Source organism: Phodopus roborovskii, unplaced genomic scaffold (genome assembly GCF_943737965.1).
Source record: "Phodopus roborovskii unplaced genomic scaffold, PHOROB, whole genome shotgun sequence".
NCBI classification, from domain to species: domain Eukaryota; kingdom Metazoa; phylum Chordata; class Mammalia; order Rodentia; family Cricetidae; genus Phodopus; species Phodopus roborovskii.
The window spans coordinates 15,574,442-15,594,705 of NW_026126459.1; the positions used below are offsets into that span (position 1 = coordinate 15,574,442).

Sequence of the window (20,264 nt, forward strand, 5' to 3'; positions counted from 1 at the left end):
GGCTTCTGGAGAGCGGTGAGCTACTTGCTATTCCTCTTGCCTCTCTGAGGAGCAGAATTCTACCTCAGATTTTGAATCTTGAGTTCTTTAAAGGGATAGAGATTTAGGTAAGTTCCCTTGGTGGTTTGAAAGAGTTGATGTCTAAGACTGGTTATTTGGCCTAACCTAGCTGAGAGTTGTGGAGTTGGGGTTGCTAATTTGGACAGCTGTGGCTTAAAAGGCAGAAACAATTTAAAAAAGAGGACAATATCACAGCAATAGTAACACTGACTAGGATAAAATAGTATATGGGAAGACTTCTGAATTTTCACATTAGGTTTGTATTTTCCCACACAATTAATGGATCAGTGTTTTTTTTTTTTTTTCAGAGTCTCTAGGTATAGAATCATTTACTTTGCTAAAGACAGTGCTTTGACTTCTTTCTTTTCTATTTGTGTCATTTAAATTTTCTTCTCTTTCTCTTACTGCTCTAGCCAAAACTTCACAGTTTTCATTAAGTAAGAATGGGAAAAGTATACACATACATTTTGTCACTGACAACAGTGAAAATGCATTCCGTTTTCCCCAGTTACTGTGATGGCTGTAGGTTTTGTTATTTCGGGATATTTCTTCTATTGCTGATATTTTGAGGGTTTTTATCATAAAGGAATGTTAGCTTTTGTCCAAAGCCTTTTCTGCACCTATTAAGATGATCATGTGAGTTGTCCTTGTGTCCAAAATTTAATGTGTTATATTCATTGATTGTCATATAGTGCTCTATCCCTGAGATGAAGATAACTTGATCATTCGAATGATCTTGTACTGTGACTTTTGCCCCTTTGATCAACCCAGAGCAAAGTGTGCGGTCTTTGTGGAAATAACAACGGTGACCTTAAGGATGACTTCACAACAAGGCACTCCTTGGTAGCTTCCACAGCCCTTGAATTTGGAAACAGCTGGAAAACGAGTCAAGAGTGTTCAGACACAGTAACTCAAAGCTTCCCATGTGACTCCAACCCATACTGCAAAGCCTGGGCTGAGAAGAAGTGTGAGATCATCAGGGACGACACCTTCAGGGACTGCCACAGCAAGGTAGCACTATTCTGAGCACCATTGCTTGCATGGGTCCTTCCCAGACGCTCATGTGCTGTGTCTATCTAGGTGGACCCCACGACTTACTACAATGCATGTATCGAAGAAGCCTGCGCATGCGATATGGAGGGGAAGTACCTTGGCTTCTGTACTGCTGTGGCAATGTACGCAGAGGCATGCAACGCAGCTGGAGTCTGTGTCTCATGGAGGAAGCCAAATCTTTGCCGTAAGTGAAGTCTGGATGTTAATGGTTTTCTGAAAGTAGTAGTAAGACAAAGCTATTTTCTCTGTTCTCTTAGATTTTCTATAAACACATGTTCTCAAACCTAGAGAGGGTGGAAAACATCTTAACGTATTTGTTTGCAGTGATTAAAATAGCCAACAGAAATAGCACAAGGTATAGCATTTTGGGTTCAATTTTAGTTAGGAAAAATAATTTTGTTCATATAGGAAATGTATCAAACAGTGATGGAAAATGCACCTCCCTGGCACTAGATAAATGATGAGTTTGGATATTCATGTGTCCTAGGCATGAGCCTCATATACTACTCTTGGTTGAAATCTTCACATACTTTGCTTCCTTGACACAGAAACTTATTGAAAATGAACTTGAGTATAAAAATTAATTTCTCCACACAGAGCCACATAACTATAACAGAAATAAGCCAGCCTTTTTCCCTGTAAGCAAGGCATGGCTGGAGATGTGTTAAATAAATGAGAAGCACTGACAGGAGAAACATTGTGATCTACTTCCAAGGTTTGGTGATATAGCAATCTCTTTAATACTCTATTTGCAGACTACAGCATATAAAAGGAACTTAACTTTCTCAGACTCTTTGTGAGACATGGTATACACTGTAGTTCAGGTTGACCCAGACCTCACTGGGTAGCCCAGGCTGGTTTGGCCATGTAGCAATTCTCCTGGCCAAGCTCCTTCAATAATTGGATTATAGGAGTGAGCCACCATGTCCATCAGTTCTGCTTTTTGTTGTTGTCATTGATTTTCATATTTATTTTTCCAAATCAAGCTTGAGCATTAAAAACCAGAAGTCTAAATCAGTACTTCTCAGGCTGTGGGCCATGACCCTTTTGGGGGTCAAATAACCCTTTCACAGGGGTCACCAAAACTATTGAAAAACACAAATATTTACATCACAATTCCTAACAGTAGCAATGTTACATGGAGTGGCAATAAAAAAAAAATTATGGTTGGTGTCACCACAACATGAGGAATTATATTTAAAGGTTGCAACTTCAGGAAAGTTGAGAACTCCTGATCTAGATGAGGCTTAAAACATCTCCAAGTGAGTTGAGAAAGGAAAGAGCTAGTTAAGTATGTAAGCTGCCCCCTTTTTGTGTGCATTACATTAGCCTATATGACAATTTAGATAAAGCCAATGGGACTTGATAAGGTAAAGAACACATATCTAGGTCTGTCCTTAGTATCATCTAGGATTCCTTTAAAAAAAATCTTGAAACTTGAAATATAAGAATTGCCATACTAGGAATGAAAGTAATTTGCTTCAATTCAATCATAGCCGTGTACTGTGACTATTACAATGCACCTGGGGAATGCAGCTGGCACTATGAACCTTGTGGCACAGTGACGGCCAAAACATGCAAAGATCAGGTCATTGGCCAGAAGTTCTCTTCACTTCTAGAAGGTAAGATGACATATTTGAAGAGTTGTGAAAATGACACACTGATTTTAAAACTAAAGAATATTAGTTTCTCCCAATTCAGTGTCTGGTTTTTATAATTGAATGAAGGGGTTTTATTTTAGCAATAGTTCTATAGGACCTTTCATATAGATGCAGAGGTCCTTTCTGGATGGTGCTGCAGCTCTGCTGCCAGTCTTTTTTCTTGTCATGGGATGGCATGCATGTGTGAAAGGGCAGTTTCAGAATGCAGCTTGTGAAAGAATGGAGTCAGAGGTTAGGCTGACCACCTGTTCCACACACCTGAATAGCACTTTATTCTTAGCATTGTACCTCCTGGAAAGAGAGACATGGCAGGAAAGAAAATGACATCAACGTCCTAAAGCCACCTTGTGTCAAGGCCTGGCATGTCCTTGTGTAACTCCTGTCCTTGTGTAACTCCTGTGTCTCTTCTTTCTTGGGAAAAATAGACACTTGGAGGTGTCATCCACAGCATGCAAGAAGTATCTAACCAAAGCCTGCTTTATGTTTATATGTGTATCCCTGAAGTGGATATATTTTTAATAAGAATATACTTGAGAAGAAAAAATTGAATGTGTGTGGATGTGTGCAGGCCCATGTGTGTGTGTCTATGCCAACATGAGTGTGTGTATATAAATGTCTAACTTAGGTTGGTATCACCTCAGTCCCACTCCCCTTACATTTCCATAAGAGTGGTACTTTGCTACCCCATCCCCCCACTTTGGCCTACAGAGTCATCGCAGTAACTACAGAAATATATGATGAAGTATGACAAGCTTTGGTAAATGGGAATGAACAATGGGTTATTGTGTTTTGCAGGCTGTTATGCCAAATGTCCAGAAAGTGCACCCTATCTGGATGAGAACACTATGAAATGTGTCCAGTTATCTGAGTGCAGCTGTTTCTACAATGATGTCATACCAGCAGGGGGTGCTGTTGTGGATGACTGTGGAAGAACATGGTATGTTCCCTGCTACTTTCCAGTGATCAGCTTCATCTGTAATAGTAATCACCCTGTATTCTTAAAGAAAAAAAAAAGTCAACCAAATGGGTTATAAAACCTTTAAAACCTTTAAATCTTATGAGAAGATAGCAGGGAAAGCCACTCTGTAGTTTAGGGGGGGAAGACTGTAATTCTATAAATGTAAATCCTATTTGCAGACTGTAGAAGGTGGAGTCATGCCAGTGAGATTGTACTAGGGAAACACACTCACTAAATAGTGAAATTGAGGCAGCTAATTTAAAAGTTAACTTTGCTGCTGGATCATAACTCATCCCATAGTTCCACAAACTATGAGCAGGAAATGAGCAGGAATAACAGCCTGTTGAGCACACAAGCAACTGACCTGGTGTACTCTAAGAGGGGCAATCAGTAATTAGCTTTCTTCTGTTTGTTATGTGTAAGTTTCCCCACTTGGCAATTTGTTGTCCTAAATTTGTGAGATGTGTGTTACTGGGAGTAAAATTTGGAGTCATTCTTTTCCCTTTCCAATTTAATTTTCAGCTATTGTTCTGCTGGCGAACTGGAGTGCAGTGGTGAGTAAGAGCTCATTTTGCTCCAGTTCATTTAGGAATGGTGAGATAAGGGTTCAAAAGACATAAGTACATAGCCATACTTTTGACTGCCTGTATGGGACTGGTGCCATTTCCACCTGTATGACACAGAGAGTCATGCCTCAAAGGCAGGGCTGCAAGGGCATTTCAAGAAATGTCAGCGGTGACTAATAATTGTGAGTGTTTTTCCTACTGCATGAATGCCCTGACATCTAATACTCATGAGTGTTTTCTCTACTGCATGCTCTTACATGAGACTCTTGTGAGTTTTCTACTGCATGCGTATGCCATGACATGCAATACTCGTGAGTGTTTTCTCTACTACATGAATGTCCTGACATCTGCTACTTGTGTTTTCTATGGTGCACGCATGTCCTGACAGCTGCTACTTGTTTTCTCTACTGCATGTGTACCCTGACATCTATATGCTTAGAAATTAAGAGGGGAAAGAGATATCAGTGAAAACAATTTAGTGAAGAAATGAAGCAGAAACAACATAAGTAGGATGAAAGGGCTTCAGGTACACATGAGAAACACATATGTTATAAATGAGTCCTGAGCTTAAGTTGTGCTCAGTGATTCAGTGCTTGCCCTTCCAAGGTCAGAGCAAAGTCCTGGATTCAGTCCCCAGAACCTCAACAAAGCAAATAGAAACACAATGAATCTCATATGAACTCAAAATATTCCTGTTTTGTATTAAGAACCATAAGACACAAAACAAAAGATAGGTTGCTTCTAAATGACTTAAGATGTAGCATTATATCAATACTTTCAATCCCTGCCAATAATAGTCATCTGTGTTTATTTCAGAGACTCTGCCTACAAATTCAACACCAACAGGTAAAGTTACAATTCTGTATCAAATATGGAGCTGACCTTTGTATCAATAACATTTATTTATAGTTTTATACAATTTTGTGCCAGTAAAAATGTGTGGACAAATCAGATGTAAGTGTAATAAGTGTAAACTAAAGTTGTTACAAGAAAATACCAGAATATTATTTCATCATAGTTCTACAAATTGAGTCAGAAAAGTGATATTCCATGCTACTTAGTTAAATATCACCCTGAGTTTGACATTTTCAGGTGATAATTAAATAGTGGTAAAATAAAGTAAATGTGTTATCTTAATGATACAAATATTTGAAAATTATGATCATACTTGGAGATGATTTGAAAATGGAAACAGTTTATTCCTTATTCTTAAATCGTGTCTTTATATTATTTGAGAGAGGTAGTTAAATTATGTTCATCTAAGAGAATTCTAGGCAAATTAGCTTAACTTGGCGTTGAAACGTTGAATTAACTGACAGTTTGGACACAGATGGCCTTACTACACAGCTCATCTCTCCCTTGTGTAGTTTAGAAAGGATTTTGTTTTCTGTTGACCCATATCAAGAGGTCACAACAATCAAGAGGTTGGGAACCTTATACTCCAGTAATAAAGTTAGATGGCCTTGTAGAAGTTTCTGTAGACACTACAGCTCTTACTGTTCACTTTCCTGAGACTAAGTTATCAGACAGCAGGTTCCTTAACTGCATTTCTCAGTCCTCATAAAATTCCTGGGAATTTGAGCAAATGGACAGGTCAGAAAATAGTTATATTTGTGGACATATGTAGTACTATTTGTACTGATTTATGTACAGATGTGTTTTCATCACTTGACTTCTACAGATAATTTTATAGATTTTAACTGTAGTTAAAGACAATGTATTTCTTGAGTGAAATGTCATAACAAAGATTCCTCCACTAACTTGTCTTCCTAAATTCCATGTCCCAAAACAGTTTCTATTACCACGGCTGCTTCCACATTAAGCACCTCAACAGGTAACTAAAATAAAATGTTCCATGTAATTTTTTGTTTTTACCTAGATAGCAAAGGGAATGTGAAGTTTAGGCATGTGAGCCCTGCCTTCAATCTGTCAGTCTTCATTTACTTCTTTCCTAAATGTTGATGCTAAGGAGCAGGGTTTCCATCAGGTTAAACTGTGGGCAAAGAACATTTATCATCTCTAAAAGAATATTTTGCATGTTGTTGGCAAGGAAGTAGCAACTATGCTAACATACTAGGCTAAAATTGTCACTCAAGTCCCATAGGTTAAGTTAAAGCTGTAGGTAGGTAGTAGATTACAAAAGTATATTGAAATGTGTAAGACTCTGATGAATGAGCCTGAATAATACAATTTAATAATTTATGTACATTTTTAGAAACATTATCTAGATGAATACTTGTCAAATTTTGTCTATTGATGTAATTTTAACCTACATTTTCAAAACATTTGTCTCCTTTCCATAGCAGTGACATCAGTAGCCAGCAGCTCAAGCTCAGGTAAGCCTTTGTCAGCAGGGGACTTTAGACTCAATAGCCTATCCTTCCAAGGTTTGTGCCTTTGTAATGATGGTGTGGTAGGAAGTACACGTGTTTCTGTCTTTGAAAACAAAATGTGTTAGAAAAAGATTTTCTGTGGAAGAAAAGAATCACACACAATGATTTTGGACTTTTGTTTGTGATTTCTAGTTATTAGAACTTCCTTCCTACATTTTACTTTGTCTTTGTGATTGATGTTTTCTGAAACATTAGTTTTGAGTTAAGCTATTTTATGGATGATCATAGCTGTTCTATAATATTCCCCCATACAAAGTTTAGTCTTTCAATTGATTTCTCAAATTCAGTAGCACCTATTCAAGCAATTACAATACCAACCACCAAAGCAATAGGTAGCTACATCAGAAACTTTATAAAAGTATCATTAGTTTTTCCTTATTTAAATCAAACCTAGGGTAACTTATATAGTACAAATGGTGGTTTGAGTGTATATTTAGACTACCAAGGCTGTTCCTAGTTTAGGAACCTAAAGATTAACAATCAGTGAGTAGGTTTCAGTACCTTAGACAAATAAAAATATGAAAAAAATGTTTGAGAAAAAGTGACTAATCAATGAATCACAATGACTTTGCACCTTTATACCCACATATACACAAATAACATTAAGAGCATTGTAAGGGATTTGCCCTTCCAAATCTACATTATTTCTGAAATATCTACTTTCCTATGATAAAGGCCTCCTCCCACCAGACTTCTAGACTCTCTTTCTTCTGTGAATTATTAGTTTCTCTGATCTGAAAGGAAAATGCTTCTAAAGAACTTGCCCTGGTTTTCGACTCTAGTGTCCCCAACTACAACTAGGGTCAATCTATGCAACTATATCTGACAAATGTTCTAATGATGAATGGGTAACTATAACATGTTGAAAATTTGCAACTATAATTTATTCTCATTTTAAAGCATTTTAGTCATTCAGCTTCTGCAATTTGGCAGAGTGTTTTGTGATGGTTGGCTTAGTGTTTGAATATTATTTAGGCTACTAAATCCTTGAGCTCACATATTTTATTTATTGAAGATAACCTTCCTTCTGTAGAATAAAAATATATAAATCATGCTGATTTTTTATATTATAATGTCATATAATATGGAATTATGAATATCATTTAAAACATCTTATCATGCTTAGTCTTATTTATTTGGTAATCATTATCCTTTATATACAAATCAATGAGTGTTGGGCAAAGAAGATTAAAAGTAATTGCTTATATCAAAGTATCAACAGTTAGACCAGCAAGATGGCTCGGTTAGTAAAGGGGTTGCCACCAAGCCTAAGGACCTGAGGTTGGTCCCTAGTATCCACGTGGTGGCAGGGAAGAGCCAATTACTACAGGTTGTCCATTGACATCCACAAGTGTGATGTAGCATGCAATACCCAAATTAGTAATAAATGCTAAATTGGGTATGATATTATTGAAACTAGAGCCACATAGTTATTCTTGCCAACTTTACATTCTCTTGGATTATCATTAGCAATATCAAGAAATAAAAATTCAGAAAGATTGGCTCATTTCGAGATGTTTTTCTGCATTGTGGTCTCATCAACTCATGTCCCCAGTCCAATTTGCAATTTTAACCAGTGTGTTTTCTGCATGGTTTCATGTTGTCTGCTGAATGATCTCTACTCAGCATTAACTGGTCCCTGAGCAATGGCCCACAAGTCTAATACTCAGACAAGCTTTATTTCTGAGATGAACAAACTGGTTCAGTTCCAGTGTTCTATTTAATTGATAATCTATTAAAGCTTTGAGCCTTCTGACTGCTTAAATTTGGTTTTCAAGTTTGCTTTCATCCCAGAGATATGCAAGTGTGCTGAGCAGTGGGAATAACTATTGCAGGCACTGGTATAGAATGGCTGTATACTGTCACCATAATCTCCTAGTACTCAGTTTTGAGCAAACCTCCAATTTTATTGTGTTAATACTTTGCATTGGCCAAGGCTACCCAGAGTTTTGAAGGAAATATTTTTATTTTGTTGTTTTTTTTGTTTGCTTGGTTTTTGTTATTTTTGTTTTACTTTTTGTTTTTGGTAGGCAGCTGATAAAATGCTTAATGCAAAATCTGTCTCTGTAAACCTAGGGAATTGTTGTATCTTTATTCTATCTCTTTACCAACACGTACTTCAGTGTGGAGCTGCTTCATAGTGAAGGCTGCTTAGAGCCTCCCCATCTTCCCACTGACTTCATTCACTGTACTATTGATGATGCTTTGTCATGAAGAATCCTATTGTTTTCCTTATTTTTTCCGAACTGCCAGTGGCTGTTTTGTAATTTGCAGTATTAGTAACTTGCTAAGTCAGTGGTTCTCAACCTATGGCTTGTGACGACTGTGGGGGTCTAATAACTCTGTTGCAGGGGTCACAGAAGATCATTGGAGAACACAGATATTTACATTATAATTCAAAACACTAGCACAATTACCATTATGAAGTAGCAACAAAAATGATTTCATGGTTGGTGGTCGCCACAACACAAGGATTTATATTAAAGGGTTGCAGCATTAGGAAGCCTGAGAACCGCTGTGCTAAGTGCCTCATTAGTATGGCATTGAGAGATAAGTTAATGACTTGCATTTGCTACAGTCTGCACTGACAAACCTTTATTCACTGTCTCAGCAACTCTTGCACCTTCTGATAAGGGATTGCTGCTCCCCACAAGCCCCTCCCTGCTTGTTGTAGTGAGGGGATAAAAAGCCCTTTAATAAAGTTGCCAAGGTTCTGAAGAGCTGAGATGCTTGGGGCTTCATACACAAAGAAATTGGGTCTTCTGTGTTGTAGTTTCCTTACTATCCACAGAGCCAGAAATTATAGTTGATGTTCTAAAATTGGGAGACAAAAGCAAAGTAATGATTATATTTCATGATACATATAAAAATGAAGCATTTTCCTCAATATGAAGTAAAGAGAAAGTTACCATCAGGAAGTATCTGTGTTTTCCTATTTCTCCCCTCAGATAGAAAAGTGTAGCTGCCCCCAGATAAGAATCTTTCCTAGCTACACTCCCACAGCCTTCCTAGATTTTCTTATTCATCCTGGAGCAGATGTGGGAGCTGGAATCTTTGTTACTCTGGCACCCATTATGTAGTTATGTGTTCTTCAGTAAAAGAAATGGGTTGTGTTCGCAAGCCTTCTATGTGTGCAAGATAGGCACTCTACAAAATAATCTATACTTCTCTTTGCAATGTCCCCCCAGATTTCTGTTACTTGGCAAGATGCTCATTTAAAAAAAAAAAGTTTAAAAGAAAATATGTGTGTGGGCCTTTCATAGCCTGCATGGCTATCCCTGGCCCTGCCATCTCTTCTGCCATGGTGCCCCTAGCTCCCTGTGCCTCTAGCACACACCCACTCCTCCTCTGGCCTGTGACTCTTATAGTACCCATGCTGGGTAGAAATATCACCTCCTGGCAGCTGTACTTACCTTAGGCCAGGTGTGGGTTGCACAGTATAGGTCTGAGTAGTTGGCTGCTCACCTGAAGACTTTTCCTCTGGTGGGTTATACAGATTATACTGAGCATCTTTTATCTGCATCCCTCCTGTATGCATGGCCATCCCACTCTCTTTTAAATTCATGACCTTATTTTCACTAATTGTTACTGCTTGCATACATGCACTTCTTAAATATAATCCATTCCGTCTATATATTACTCATTCATGTGTTCTCGGGGCTGGCTGGACAACTAATTGGTGTCCTGATGGAGGATGACCTTCTGTATGCTGTGAATATATGTTTCTCTTATTGGCTAGTGAATAAAGCTGTTTTAGCCAATGGGCAGGCAGGGTATAGATAGGCAGGAAGATGGGTGGTACTACCAGATTAGGAGAAAGCTGGGAAGGGGAACACAAGAGAGTGAGTCTCCAGGAAGATACAATGTAGCTGCCAAGGAAGAAAGAGACCTGGTATCAACACTAAGCCAAGAAAATGTAGAGATACATAGTTTAATAGAAATGGGTTAATAATTAAGAGAGAGAGAGAGAGTTAGCCAATATGAAGCTCCAGCCATAGGCCAGTTTATAGTCAATATAAGCCTCTGTGTGTTTATTTGGAACTAAACAGCTGTGGGACTGGGCAGGTCAAAAACTTGCACCTACAGTGTTCTCTTCCTTTCCAGTTTTAGTTTCATCCTTACCATTAACTACTAAAGTAGAATTGATGGCAGAACTAAATAATCAAAAATTAATACTGGTTAAAGGGAAAAAAGATATAGCATCTGTTACTCCTTTCAGTGGGTTAAGAGTAAAAGAAGCAACTAGCTATTTCATTATAGCATCTAATGAGGGTTATTACAAGACTCTCATTTTAAACTAAGTGTTGAAACAAATGGGCTAAGTGTTATGGTATCAAAAACCAGGAGCTAGCTCAGAGATGTTACAAGGTAAAAATTTATGTATGGCCTAGCCAAACTTTGTATCTCCCATACAAGAATAAAGCAGCAAAGACTAAAGTCAGAGTAGCCTCTTTATTAACAGGCAAGCATTTACAAAATGGAATTTTGCAGTTATTTTTATGTTCATGGGAAATATACATGTTATGGGTTTCTACTCAGATAGTTATCAGAACATGCCATGAAATATTTTATTGTTAAGTCAGTTCTCAAAAATATTAAAAAGCAATGGAAACAATTTACAATATGAAATCATGAGGTTAAAGAGGAAGAACCAGTCAAAACAAAAAAAACAAAAACAAACAAACAAACAAACAAACAAAAAAAAAGTGACCTTCAGCTTGGGGCATGAGCAGAGATGAACATATCAATTGGAAAAGGAAGAAAAGTTGAGTCAGATGGCTGTTAACACTAAGAATTAATGCGACTCAATAAAGTTGCTGTAAAACAACTTTGCAAAACCAACAATAACAACTCCCCAAAGGAGCATTAAGTAAAGCAAGATTTTTGAAAGATAATATTGAAATGTTACAAGCAGTTGCAAGGAAGTATGGGTGGGAATTGTTACACTTATTTATCCAATCTCTCTTTTTTTTTTATAGTAGAAAGATTAGAGAGTTAGTTTGCTCTTTGGCAACAAAGTTCAATGTAGACATTATAAAAGAAAATCCTCACCTGTTTTCTCAGGCTCTACTGGAACCTCAGCTCCTGCTCTCTCCACGGCTGGAAGCACAGGGACAACAGCGGCCCCAAGCTCAAGGGTCACCACTTCAGCACTCACGACAGGTACACTAATACAGAACAAGGAATCTTGCTCCCAGGCAAGGAACTGATTTCAGACATGCTAGCCGGATAATAGTTTTCACCACTTAAAATTCTTCAGTTCTAACAGCTTTTAAAAGTAAACATCAGACTTGGGTGATTTTCTTCCATGTTTCTCAACCTTTCAACAATTTATGTGCAGCATGTTACAATTATATATGTCTACTCCCTGGTGGGTGGAGCTTCAAAGCACATATTTATTCTGGATTACTGTGTCTGTTTTTTTTTTTTTAACCTTTATCAGGGTCACCTAGAAATTCTCAAGATATAACCACAGAATATGAAAGTACAATTGCCACAGTCTTCTCAACAGGTTCATTACAAACCTCCAAAGTTCTGCTTTGTAGCACATTTCTACAAGTATCCCTCTATTTTTGCTCAACTACATTTTTACCCCATGGAGAATACAAGATAATAAGCTCCTAGTGCCTAGGCTAAGTCACCTGAGAAACTGGGAAGAATCCAAGATTCTTACGTGATGACTTGTTAGTTATTCAGTTGGCAAAATTTGGTTCACAGTTTTGTGGTTCTAGGGCGTTGTTCTAGTGGCAGCTCGCCCATTTTGGATACACGTAGGAGACAGTGAAAATAACTGCATCTGCAATCCAGATAGAACCCTGCATGAGACAAGGCTGAGTTTTACAGAGGTCCCTTCATTAGGACCACCCTGATCCTTCTCCAAAAATAAATATCACCTTCCTATAAGGTTCCACTATATCAACTCCTAGGACTGCCTTCCAGCTTGGAGAACCACTCTTTAAAACAGAAGCCACTAAGAATGACCAAGCCATATTCAAACTATATAAATGGTACTTTCTACCCCATATCACATACTACTTTTATAATTATATAATTGCTTTTAATAGTCATAAACACGACAATATTTCTATGCCATTGTTCTAATTAGATGAGAAAGTACAGGGATCCAAGCTGGAAAAGACAGATTAGAATATAGAATCCCATGCCTCAAGTGTAAAGAACTGGGTTTTATGGTCTCTGAAAGATCTCACATGCAATAAAAGCCAAAGAGGACATTCTTGCCCTTGTGCAGTATTGACTAAATCTGAAGTAGATTCATAGCTTTCATGGATAAGATATTGCTATGTTTTAAGCATAGTTGTTCTTTTGTTATGATTAAAGTTTTTTTTTTTTTTAAGTTCACTGTGGCCCCCGTTTGGTCAGTAGTTTTAAGGATTTCTCTGTGTCCTTTCTTATGTATCCTATTGGCCTTGCCCCTGGATTCATTGTCCACCCAGTTTCTCAAGGCCCCTCAGCCTAACTTAACATCCAGTAATGTGAAGGTGATGGAGGTGCAGTTTTTGGAGCAACAGAGAATCTTTTGAGGATTTGCAAGGAATGCAAATGACCTCATCCTCTTCCAATGAGGTCTGTTGCATGGAGCTTTGTCATTCCCTCTTTCCTGAATTCACCTCCTTACTCTTCTCTGTAAAATTAACCCATACTGTCAAACCACTTAAAATTCTTCAGTTCTAACAGCTTTTAAAAGTAAAGAAAACCCTTTTGAGTGCCCTTAAAATCCTTTCTTAAAACATGAGGTTTACTTTAATATTTTTATTAGCTAATCCATGGATTGATTCTATTTATAATATACTTGATTCCCACTAACATATTTCTGGATTTAAATTTATAACACATATTCTTGAAATGAGGTATATTTCATATAAGTATAACCAGAATTTATAAAATAAGTAACTGGTTGATTCTAATTAGCTTATTAAATTGATTGGCATTTTAGAGTGATGACCATTTAGTTTGTATTCCCCGAGATCCAAATCAGAAATGATTGGGTGAGAACAGTTTGTCAGTTGGCTATGCCATTTGGTTATAATCAGCACACTGAAGGTTATTCCGTAATTTATGCCTCAGGTGGTAGGCAACATTCAACAGTGTTTGCTATGAATGCATGATGTGGCAATAATCGAAAGAGAATAAATATTTAAACACAAAGAAATTTGATATAATGGTATTATTTCTAAGGAATAAAGGCTCATGTTTCATATGATTTTAGTTTTTAAAATTTCAGTTGTCTATGTCAGCAACTTTTAAATTATTAATGTAGGAAGCCAGATTGGTAATTTTCTAGCATTTGTCTTTGGGCACAGACTGTATGAGAAGCAACAGGTGCCATAGAAAGTCTGAGTGTGGCTTGTTTCTCATCTGTCAACCAATTGGGTTACCAGGATCAAGTCACTTGAACTCTGAAATTAATGAAAAGAGAGTAATATTGGTGGATTTTACAAAGCAAATGATTGACTGATATCTTGAGCACCATGCTGTTTTCATCAGGAGGAACGTCCAGTACTTCTGTAGCCACATCTAGCCATGAGAAACACAGCACAGCAGGAGGACCAAGTACAAGCCCAGGAAACACTGGTGAGTCAGAACATGCACATTCTTAGTGCCCATTAAATGAGTGCAAAATTACCAAAAGTTGGGTAAATTATTAGAAGATGCCAAGAGATTAAAACTTGAATCTATCATCTCACAGTTGAGAAAAGCTGTCAAATGTTAAACCACATCTCTTGTATTTAGTAATTACAAGAGAAGAGTCTAGGAGGCCAACCTCAGGATTAGGCCTCAGCTACTGAGGCCACCAGCACTCTAGACCCAACAAGCAAGGCTATGTCTCCTTAAAGGTCTGGGTGGGGCTCAGAACAAGCTTTGGTCATACCTCAGAGTGTTGTAATGGGATACTCTGCTAAATATGGACAAAAGTATAGGAAGTAATGACAAGAGTGAAGGTAAGAACTTTCCTGAAATTGGTTTCTATACCCCTGCCTGAATGCAGGAAACACTGTTCTTCCCTCAGGAACAAGTGGCAGAGCAGATACAGCCACCACTGGAGCAGCTGGTGAAAATACATCTGGCAGAACAGGTACTGTGGGAACAAGCGGGGGGGGGGGGGGTGGCCTCTAGCCTGTAGACACACAGCTTTAGTGCTCAAGACTTAGCTATACCAGGAAAGAACTAAGGTATTAATGCTGCACAAACTTTAAGGGATACACTCTTGGAGGTACACTTTCTCATTCCAGCTCACTCTAAAAAAGGGAGAAGCTAATAACTGTACACAAGACAAGACATGAATCAGGCAGGATAAAGTGGGGGACAAAGTACTAAGGGAATTCAACTATAAATAAGATCAGTTAGTGCAATGCTTGCAGACTTACCATAGTTTACTAATGAAGAGTACCTTAATGGAATGGACATGAGATAACTGTTATAAGAGAGAGGGAACTGGGATCAATATGTAAAATAAGAAAAATAAAATAAAAAGAAATAATAAAAAGTGTCACCTGGTTTATCTGGAGCAAGTGAGGTTGGCTTGATTGATAGATCGCTTTTGTCACAAACAGACAAATTTTAGATCACGCACTCATAAGAATGGAGTTCAGGTCTCTCTGACTGGGCTGGGGTGGGCCTTAAAGTTCTCATCTGTATCTCCCTGATGGCTAAGGACACTGAACACTTGCTAAAGCATTTCATAGCTATTTGTATTTCTTCTTCTGAGAAATTTTTATCAGTTCCATAGCCAATTTTTACCTGGGTTGTTTGTTTGTTTTTTTCATATTTATTTATTGACTGATGTCTTTGTGTCCTTTTTAAAAAGAGTAGCAGACAAAGATCTTTCCAAGAAAATGTCCCCCAGTCTTGTCCATGGGAGGGTACTTTAATAGAAGCAATTCCTCAAGTGGCAGGCCCTGTTCCAATTATGTTAGGTTTGTGTCAGGGTGACAAAAACCAACTCAGACAGTGAGAGATAAGGATCTGGTTTCATTTTCCTGCAGGCTGAGATCCAAATTATATAGCACCACTTGTTACAGATGTTATTTATATGAGCTTAAAGTACTCAGACATGCCAAGTCCACACAAATTTGTCTTTCAAATACGCTGATTTTTCATATGACCATTCCTTATAGTACCCTCCTAATATAAAAATTAAATTAATACTTACCAAACAGGGAATAGTTGTTTGAGTAGAATTGCTGCTATAGGCTTCTACTGGGAAGTCTCTGTTGAGGATGCCTTGGAAGCTTGCAGGCTCAACCCACATCTGCACACTAAGCAGGAGAGTGAGCTGCTATGGCAACATGTTTAGCACAACTGAGTTGCCAGAACCTATGTCTCTAGCTGGGACTGGAAACAGGAGATCTGGAGAATGGCACCTGTAACTTCTTTTTCTGACATTGCCAAGTATGCATAGTAATGTCAGGGGTAATATGCCTAATGCCCCAAGTCCAAACCTATTCTTAGTTTCAGGGACCACAGGAGTGTCTTCAGGCTTCACCACTACTAGTCCCAGAGCCTCCAGCACACCATCCACCACCTCTGCTGACAGCAAATCAGGTGAGTCAAAGCAAGAATCCTGTGAATTTACAAGGATCTCATGGTCCAGCTCTATACCATGGTGAAGGTGAATAGCAGCAGTGAGAGCCAAGTTAGAGAACCTAGTCCCTCACACACAATTCAGGGAGCATAGGAGTGTGGGTTAGCTGGAGTTTGTATATTTGGGAGCAATCTTCTAGATCCCCCTGTGCTTGAGATGGTGGTTTCAGACTTCAGTTGTAGAGATGATACTCTGAGTTGGTATATGGCCATGGCTGTCATCCTTGCTACCAACTAGAGAAAATTTGGCATGTATATCCTGAGCTTTTACAGACTCACACAGAGGGCTTAGGGAAGTATCTTATAAAAGAACTACAGTTGGTTCTTATGTGCGACCTAGGTTATATAATACTAAATTCCAGTATCCTACTATTAAACAAATAAATGTGGACAAACTTATCCACTTTCGACAAGGAAATAGGCACACATGGGATTCTCTGGACCACAGTGTGTTTTTTTATCATTATTTGTAAAGAGGAGATACTGAAATATAAGAAAATCAAAGGTGTTTTGAAACCAGAAAGGTGAGTGACCAGTCCCTCTGGATCACAGATCATGGTGCATACATATTGCTCACACTGAAAGCAAAAGCTCTGCTCCATTAGCAACAAGTGACAACCATAACATGGGAACTTCGTTTTTTTAGATAAGTGTTATATCTTTTCAATAAAGGCTTGTGCAATAAATGGTAAAAGTAAAATACTACATTTGGGCCATTTCTCTGGTCCTTTTTAAAGCATCTGTTTATAATAACTCAAAAACTTTAAAGAATGCTAACTGTCCACAGATTATTTAAAAGTCAGGTCAGTCCTCTCCTCAGGATTCAGGGATCTGTGCAGAAGAGGATAGGAAAGACTGCAAGAGTCAGAGGGGTTGGATGACTCCAAGAAGAGAGCATCTTCTAAACACCATGGGGCTGATGCACATATGAGCTCTCAGAGATCGTGACATCATGCACAGGGTTTGCCTAAGTCCAAGCCAGATGGGGTCACCCCATGACTAAGAGGAGGAAGTAGATGAAGAGTACCGAGTCAATAATCTATTTGCAGTTGGTATCTGTCAGAAAAGGGAAAGTCAGTTTTCTCCAATGGACTATCACCAGTAGTTGGACAACATAAAATGAGCTCGTGTGTGTGTGTGTGTGTGTGTGTGTGTGTGTGTGTGTGTGTGCGTGTGTGTACTTTTTGTTTCAGTTTGGCATTCATTCTTTTTTGTCTAATTGGTTTTTTGTTTGTCTGTTATGATTTTCCTTTTTGCATTTTTGGAGGGATTTGTGTGTGTGTGTGTGTGTGTATGTGTGTGTGTGTGTGTAAAAGAGAGAGTGAGAGAGCATGAGAGGGGGAGAACAAAGTAGGGCAGGTTGTTTCTGGGATAAGCTGTGGGAGAGTGGAGATGCTTTTAGATGATGTGCAGATGCAAACTTAATATCTCCCTTCAAAAGGATGTTATAGCATGTAGTTTAAGCAGTAGTCTTTGTTTATCATGTACAACTGCAAAGTCTGTGGGAGTACTTCAGGAGCAGATAGGGAGGCCACACCTAGAGCCCCGGGCATAGGAGTCACTACTGGAAACCCAGCAGTGTCCTTGGGTACTATGATATGGACTAACATTAGCTGTGGTCAGAACTGAGTGTGATAATGAGAGCAAGCAAAAGTGACTGAGGACTGCACTATAGAAATGAATGGTACGAGTGTAATTATGAAATAAATGCCTTTGTGAGGCTGCTGTGGTTATCACCATGACCCTAATCACCAGTCTTCTTGCAATAGGCACAAGTGGAGGAGCACAGGCAGCCACCACTGGAGTTTCTAGTGAAAACACGTCAGGAGTAACAGGTATGGGATGAACTCACCTGGGCAGGAGATAATATGTAATGAGATGAAGTTCTGTGGGTAAGCTGACGGTTGCTGATGTCATGCAGTGTTAACTTAATTTTTTGCATAATACCTGACTAGTTACTGAAGAAAGTATTTATTTTGCTTATAGTTTGAGGATCAAGTCTCTCATGGCAGGGACATTATATAAGTGACAGAGTTCTATCTGTGGCCTCAGGTTCATGAGATGGCTAATCACACTGTTTACAGTGAGGATGCAGTGTGATGGATGCTGGTGGTCATTTTCATTAAGTCTTGGATTCCAACACATGGGATGCTCTCAACTATCCACACAATAGGTCTCCCAACACAGGGGCACATCTCTGTAGCCATACTCAGGATAGCCTCAGAGATATGTACCTAGAAGATTTTAAAGGCATTCTAATAGATAATGGAGATTAGCCATGGCAGATGCCGAGTGTCCAATAGATTAGAAACTTTGTCAAGTATTTGTTGTGTGTGTAATATTAAGTATTCAGTGGTACATGACGAGCAAATATGGAAATAGTGCAATCTCACAAGCTTTATTTTGTGAAAAATTAACAACCATGAGATGCAGGAGATGAAGACTAATGATGAATTCATCCTTTGTGAATGTATCATTCACAGAGCTCACATAAAGATGCTCACAGGGTCCCTATGACAATCCTAAAGTCATCAGGGTCACTATGGAGAATCTCACACAATTATGGTGCTTCATAATCAATGGACATCTCAATAGGTTTGATTTATTATCAATTTACCTTGAGAAAGTACTTAGGATGCCACTGAAGTTTATAGGGACAGATAACTTCTTATTTATTTATTTATTCCTTCATTTATTTATTTATTTATTTATAAGACAATATCTCACTGTGTAGCTTTAGCTGACCTACTTTGTAGACTAGGCTGAGAAGAAACTCAAAGATCTGCTTCCTGATTTCCAGTGAATGTTGGGACTAAAGGTGTATTCCACAACACCAGACTTACACATTTTTCAAGGAAGAAGAAATCAAATTTTATGTCCTATTCTTAATAAGATATTCCTTTGCAATTTTTAACTATTTCTTAATTTATCATTACCAGGTATATCCCAGACATCATCTGGAGGGACCTCTGCAGTGGCAGTAGGCAGTACTACATCCTCATCTACTGTTGAGCGAAGTAGCACCCCTAAGGACCAGAGCACTGGAACTATGACCCCAGGAAACACAGGTAAGTCAGGTTGAGCAGTTTACCACCTACCAGATGGATACCACTGTCACAGTATTAGCACTGACAGAAGATGATGGGAGGTTACAACAATGTTGAAATACAGTTTTGATTCCCAAATGCTTTCCTGTAGAAGGAAGAACACAAAGAATATATGGGTTTTATGTCTCTAAGTCCTGGTGGCAGAAACGGCATGCAACAAAGGTGTGAGGCAGCTGGATACTTTGCACCACAGTCAAAAAGCAAAGTAGATACTCAAGATGGGTTCACACACTAGGCTCCCTTTCTCTGCTCTATTGTGATCAGGACCACAGTCAATATAAGGATGTCACCAACATGTAGAATGGACTTGCTGCATATACTAAGCAAATCTAGAAGATCTCTCATAGATCTTACATAAGAGCCACAATTTGTGGCACTAGCAAACAGGAGGGTAAAATGCAGAAGTGCATTAGTCTGTAGGGCTCTAACAAGCCACATAAGTTAGCCCTATTCTCTGTGTCTAGAGAATGGCAAGGATGGAAATGAATAGGAAGAGTATGGCTTTATGATGCAATTGCTTATTTGCAAAAGCATTATTGAGAGGAGATAAGGATAAAGGTTTCTCCCTTACCCAATGGTGGCATCCACACATTTCATGTGATGTGTAATAATCTCAACATGTAACCCTAGAAGTACTAATGCTGGAATTTTGAAGAGGAGACCACACACAGATTCTGGCTCCTGGTGGGAATCAAGTAGGAGGTTTTGGTTCCATACTGAAGTGTTTGTTATTGGCCCAGAGAATAAGGAACTACAAAGCAACAGGAACAAGCCATAAGTACCTCATGGAAGCTTCAGGATAGGCTCTGATGATGATGCTGAGTCATATGATACATAACTCCAGTGTTTCAAAGTGAAACGAG

At 38.5% G+C, this 20,264-nt stretch overlaps 1 protein-coding gene across 1 annotated transcript in view; it reads left to right on the forward strand.

Moving 5' to 3' along the window:
• The window catches only part of Muc19 (mucin 19, oligomeric), a 206,712-nt gene that overhangs the window by 40,871 nt on the left and 145,577 nt on the right, over nt 1-20,264 (forward strand). The window contains exons 29-39 of the mRNA XM_051189114.1: nt 832-1,071; nt 1,141-1,297; nt 2,610-2,735; nt 3,570-3,711; nt 4,255-4,286; nt 11,756-11,854; nt 14,198-14,284; nt 14,700-14,786; nt 16,163-16,255; nt 18,064-18,129; nt 19,234-19,362. Of these exons, the coding sequence (XP_051045071.1) occupies nt 832-1,071; nt 1,141-1,297; nt 2,610-2,735; nt 3,570-3,711; nt 4,255-4,286; nt 11,756-11,854; nt 14,198-14,284; nt 14,700-14,786; nt 16,163-16,255; nt 18,064-18,129; nt 19,234-19,362 (1,258 nt within the window). The remainder of the gene's footprint in view (nt 1-831; nt 1,072-1,140; nt 1,298-2,609; nt 2,736-3,569; nt 3,712-4,254; nt 4,287-11,755; nt 11,855-14,197; nt 14,285-14,699; nt 14,787-16,162; nt 16,256-18,063; nt 18,130-19,233; nt 19,363-20,264) is intronic.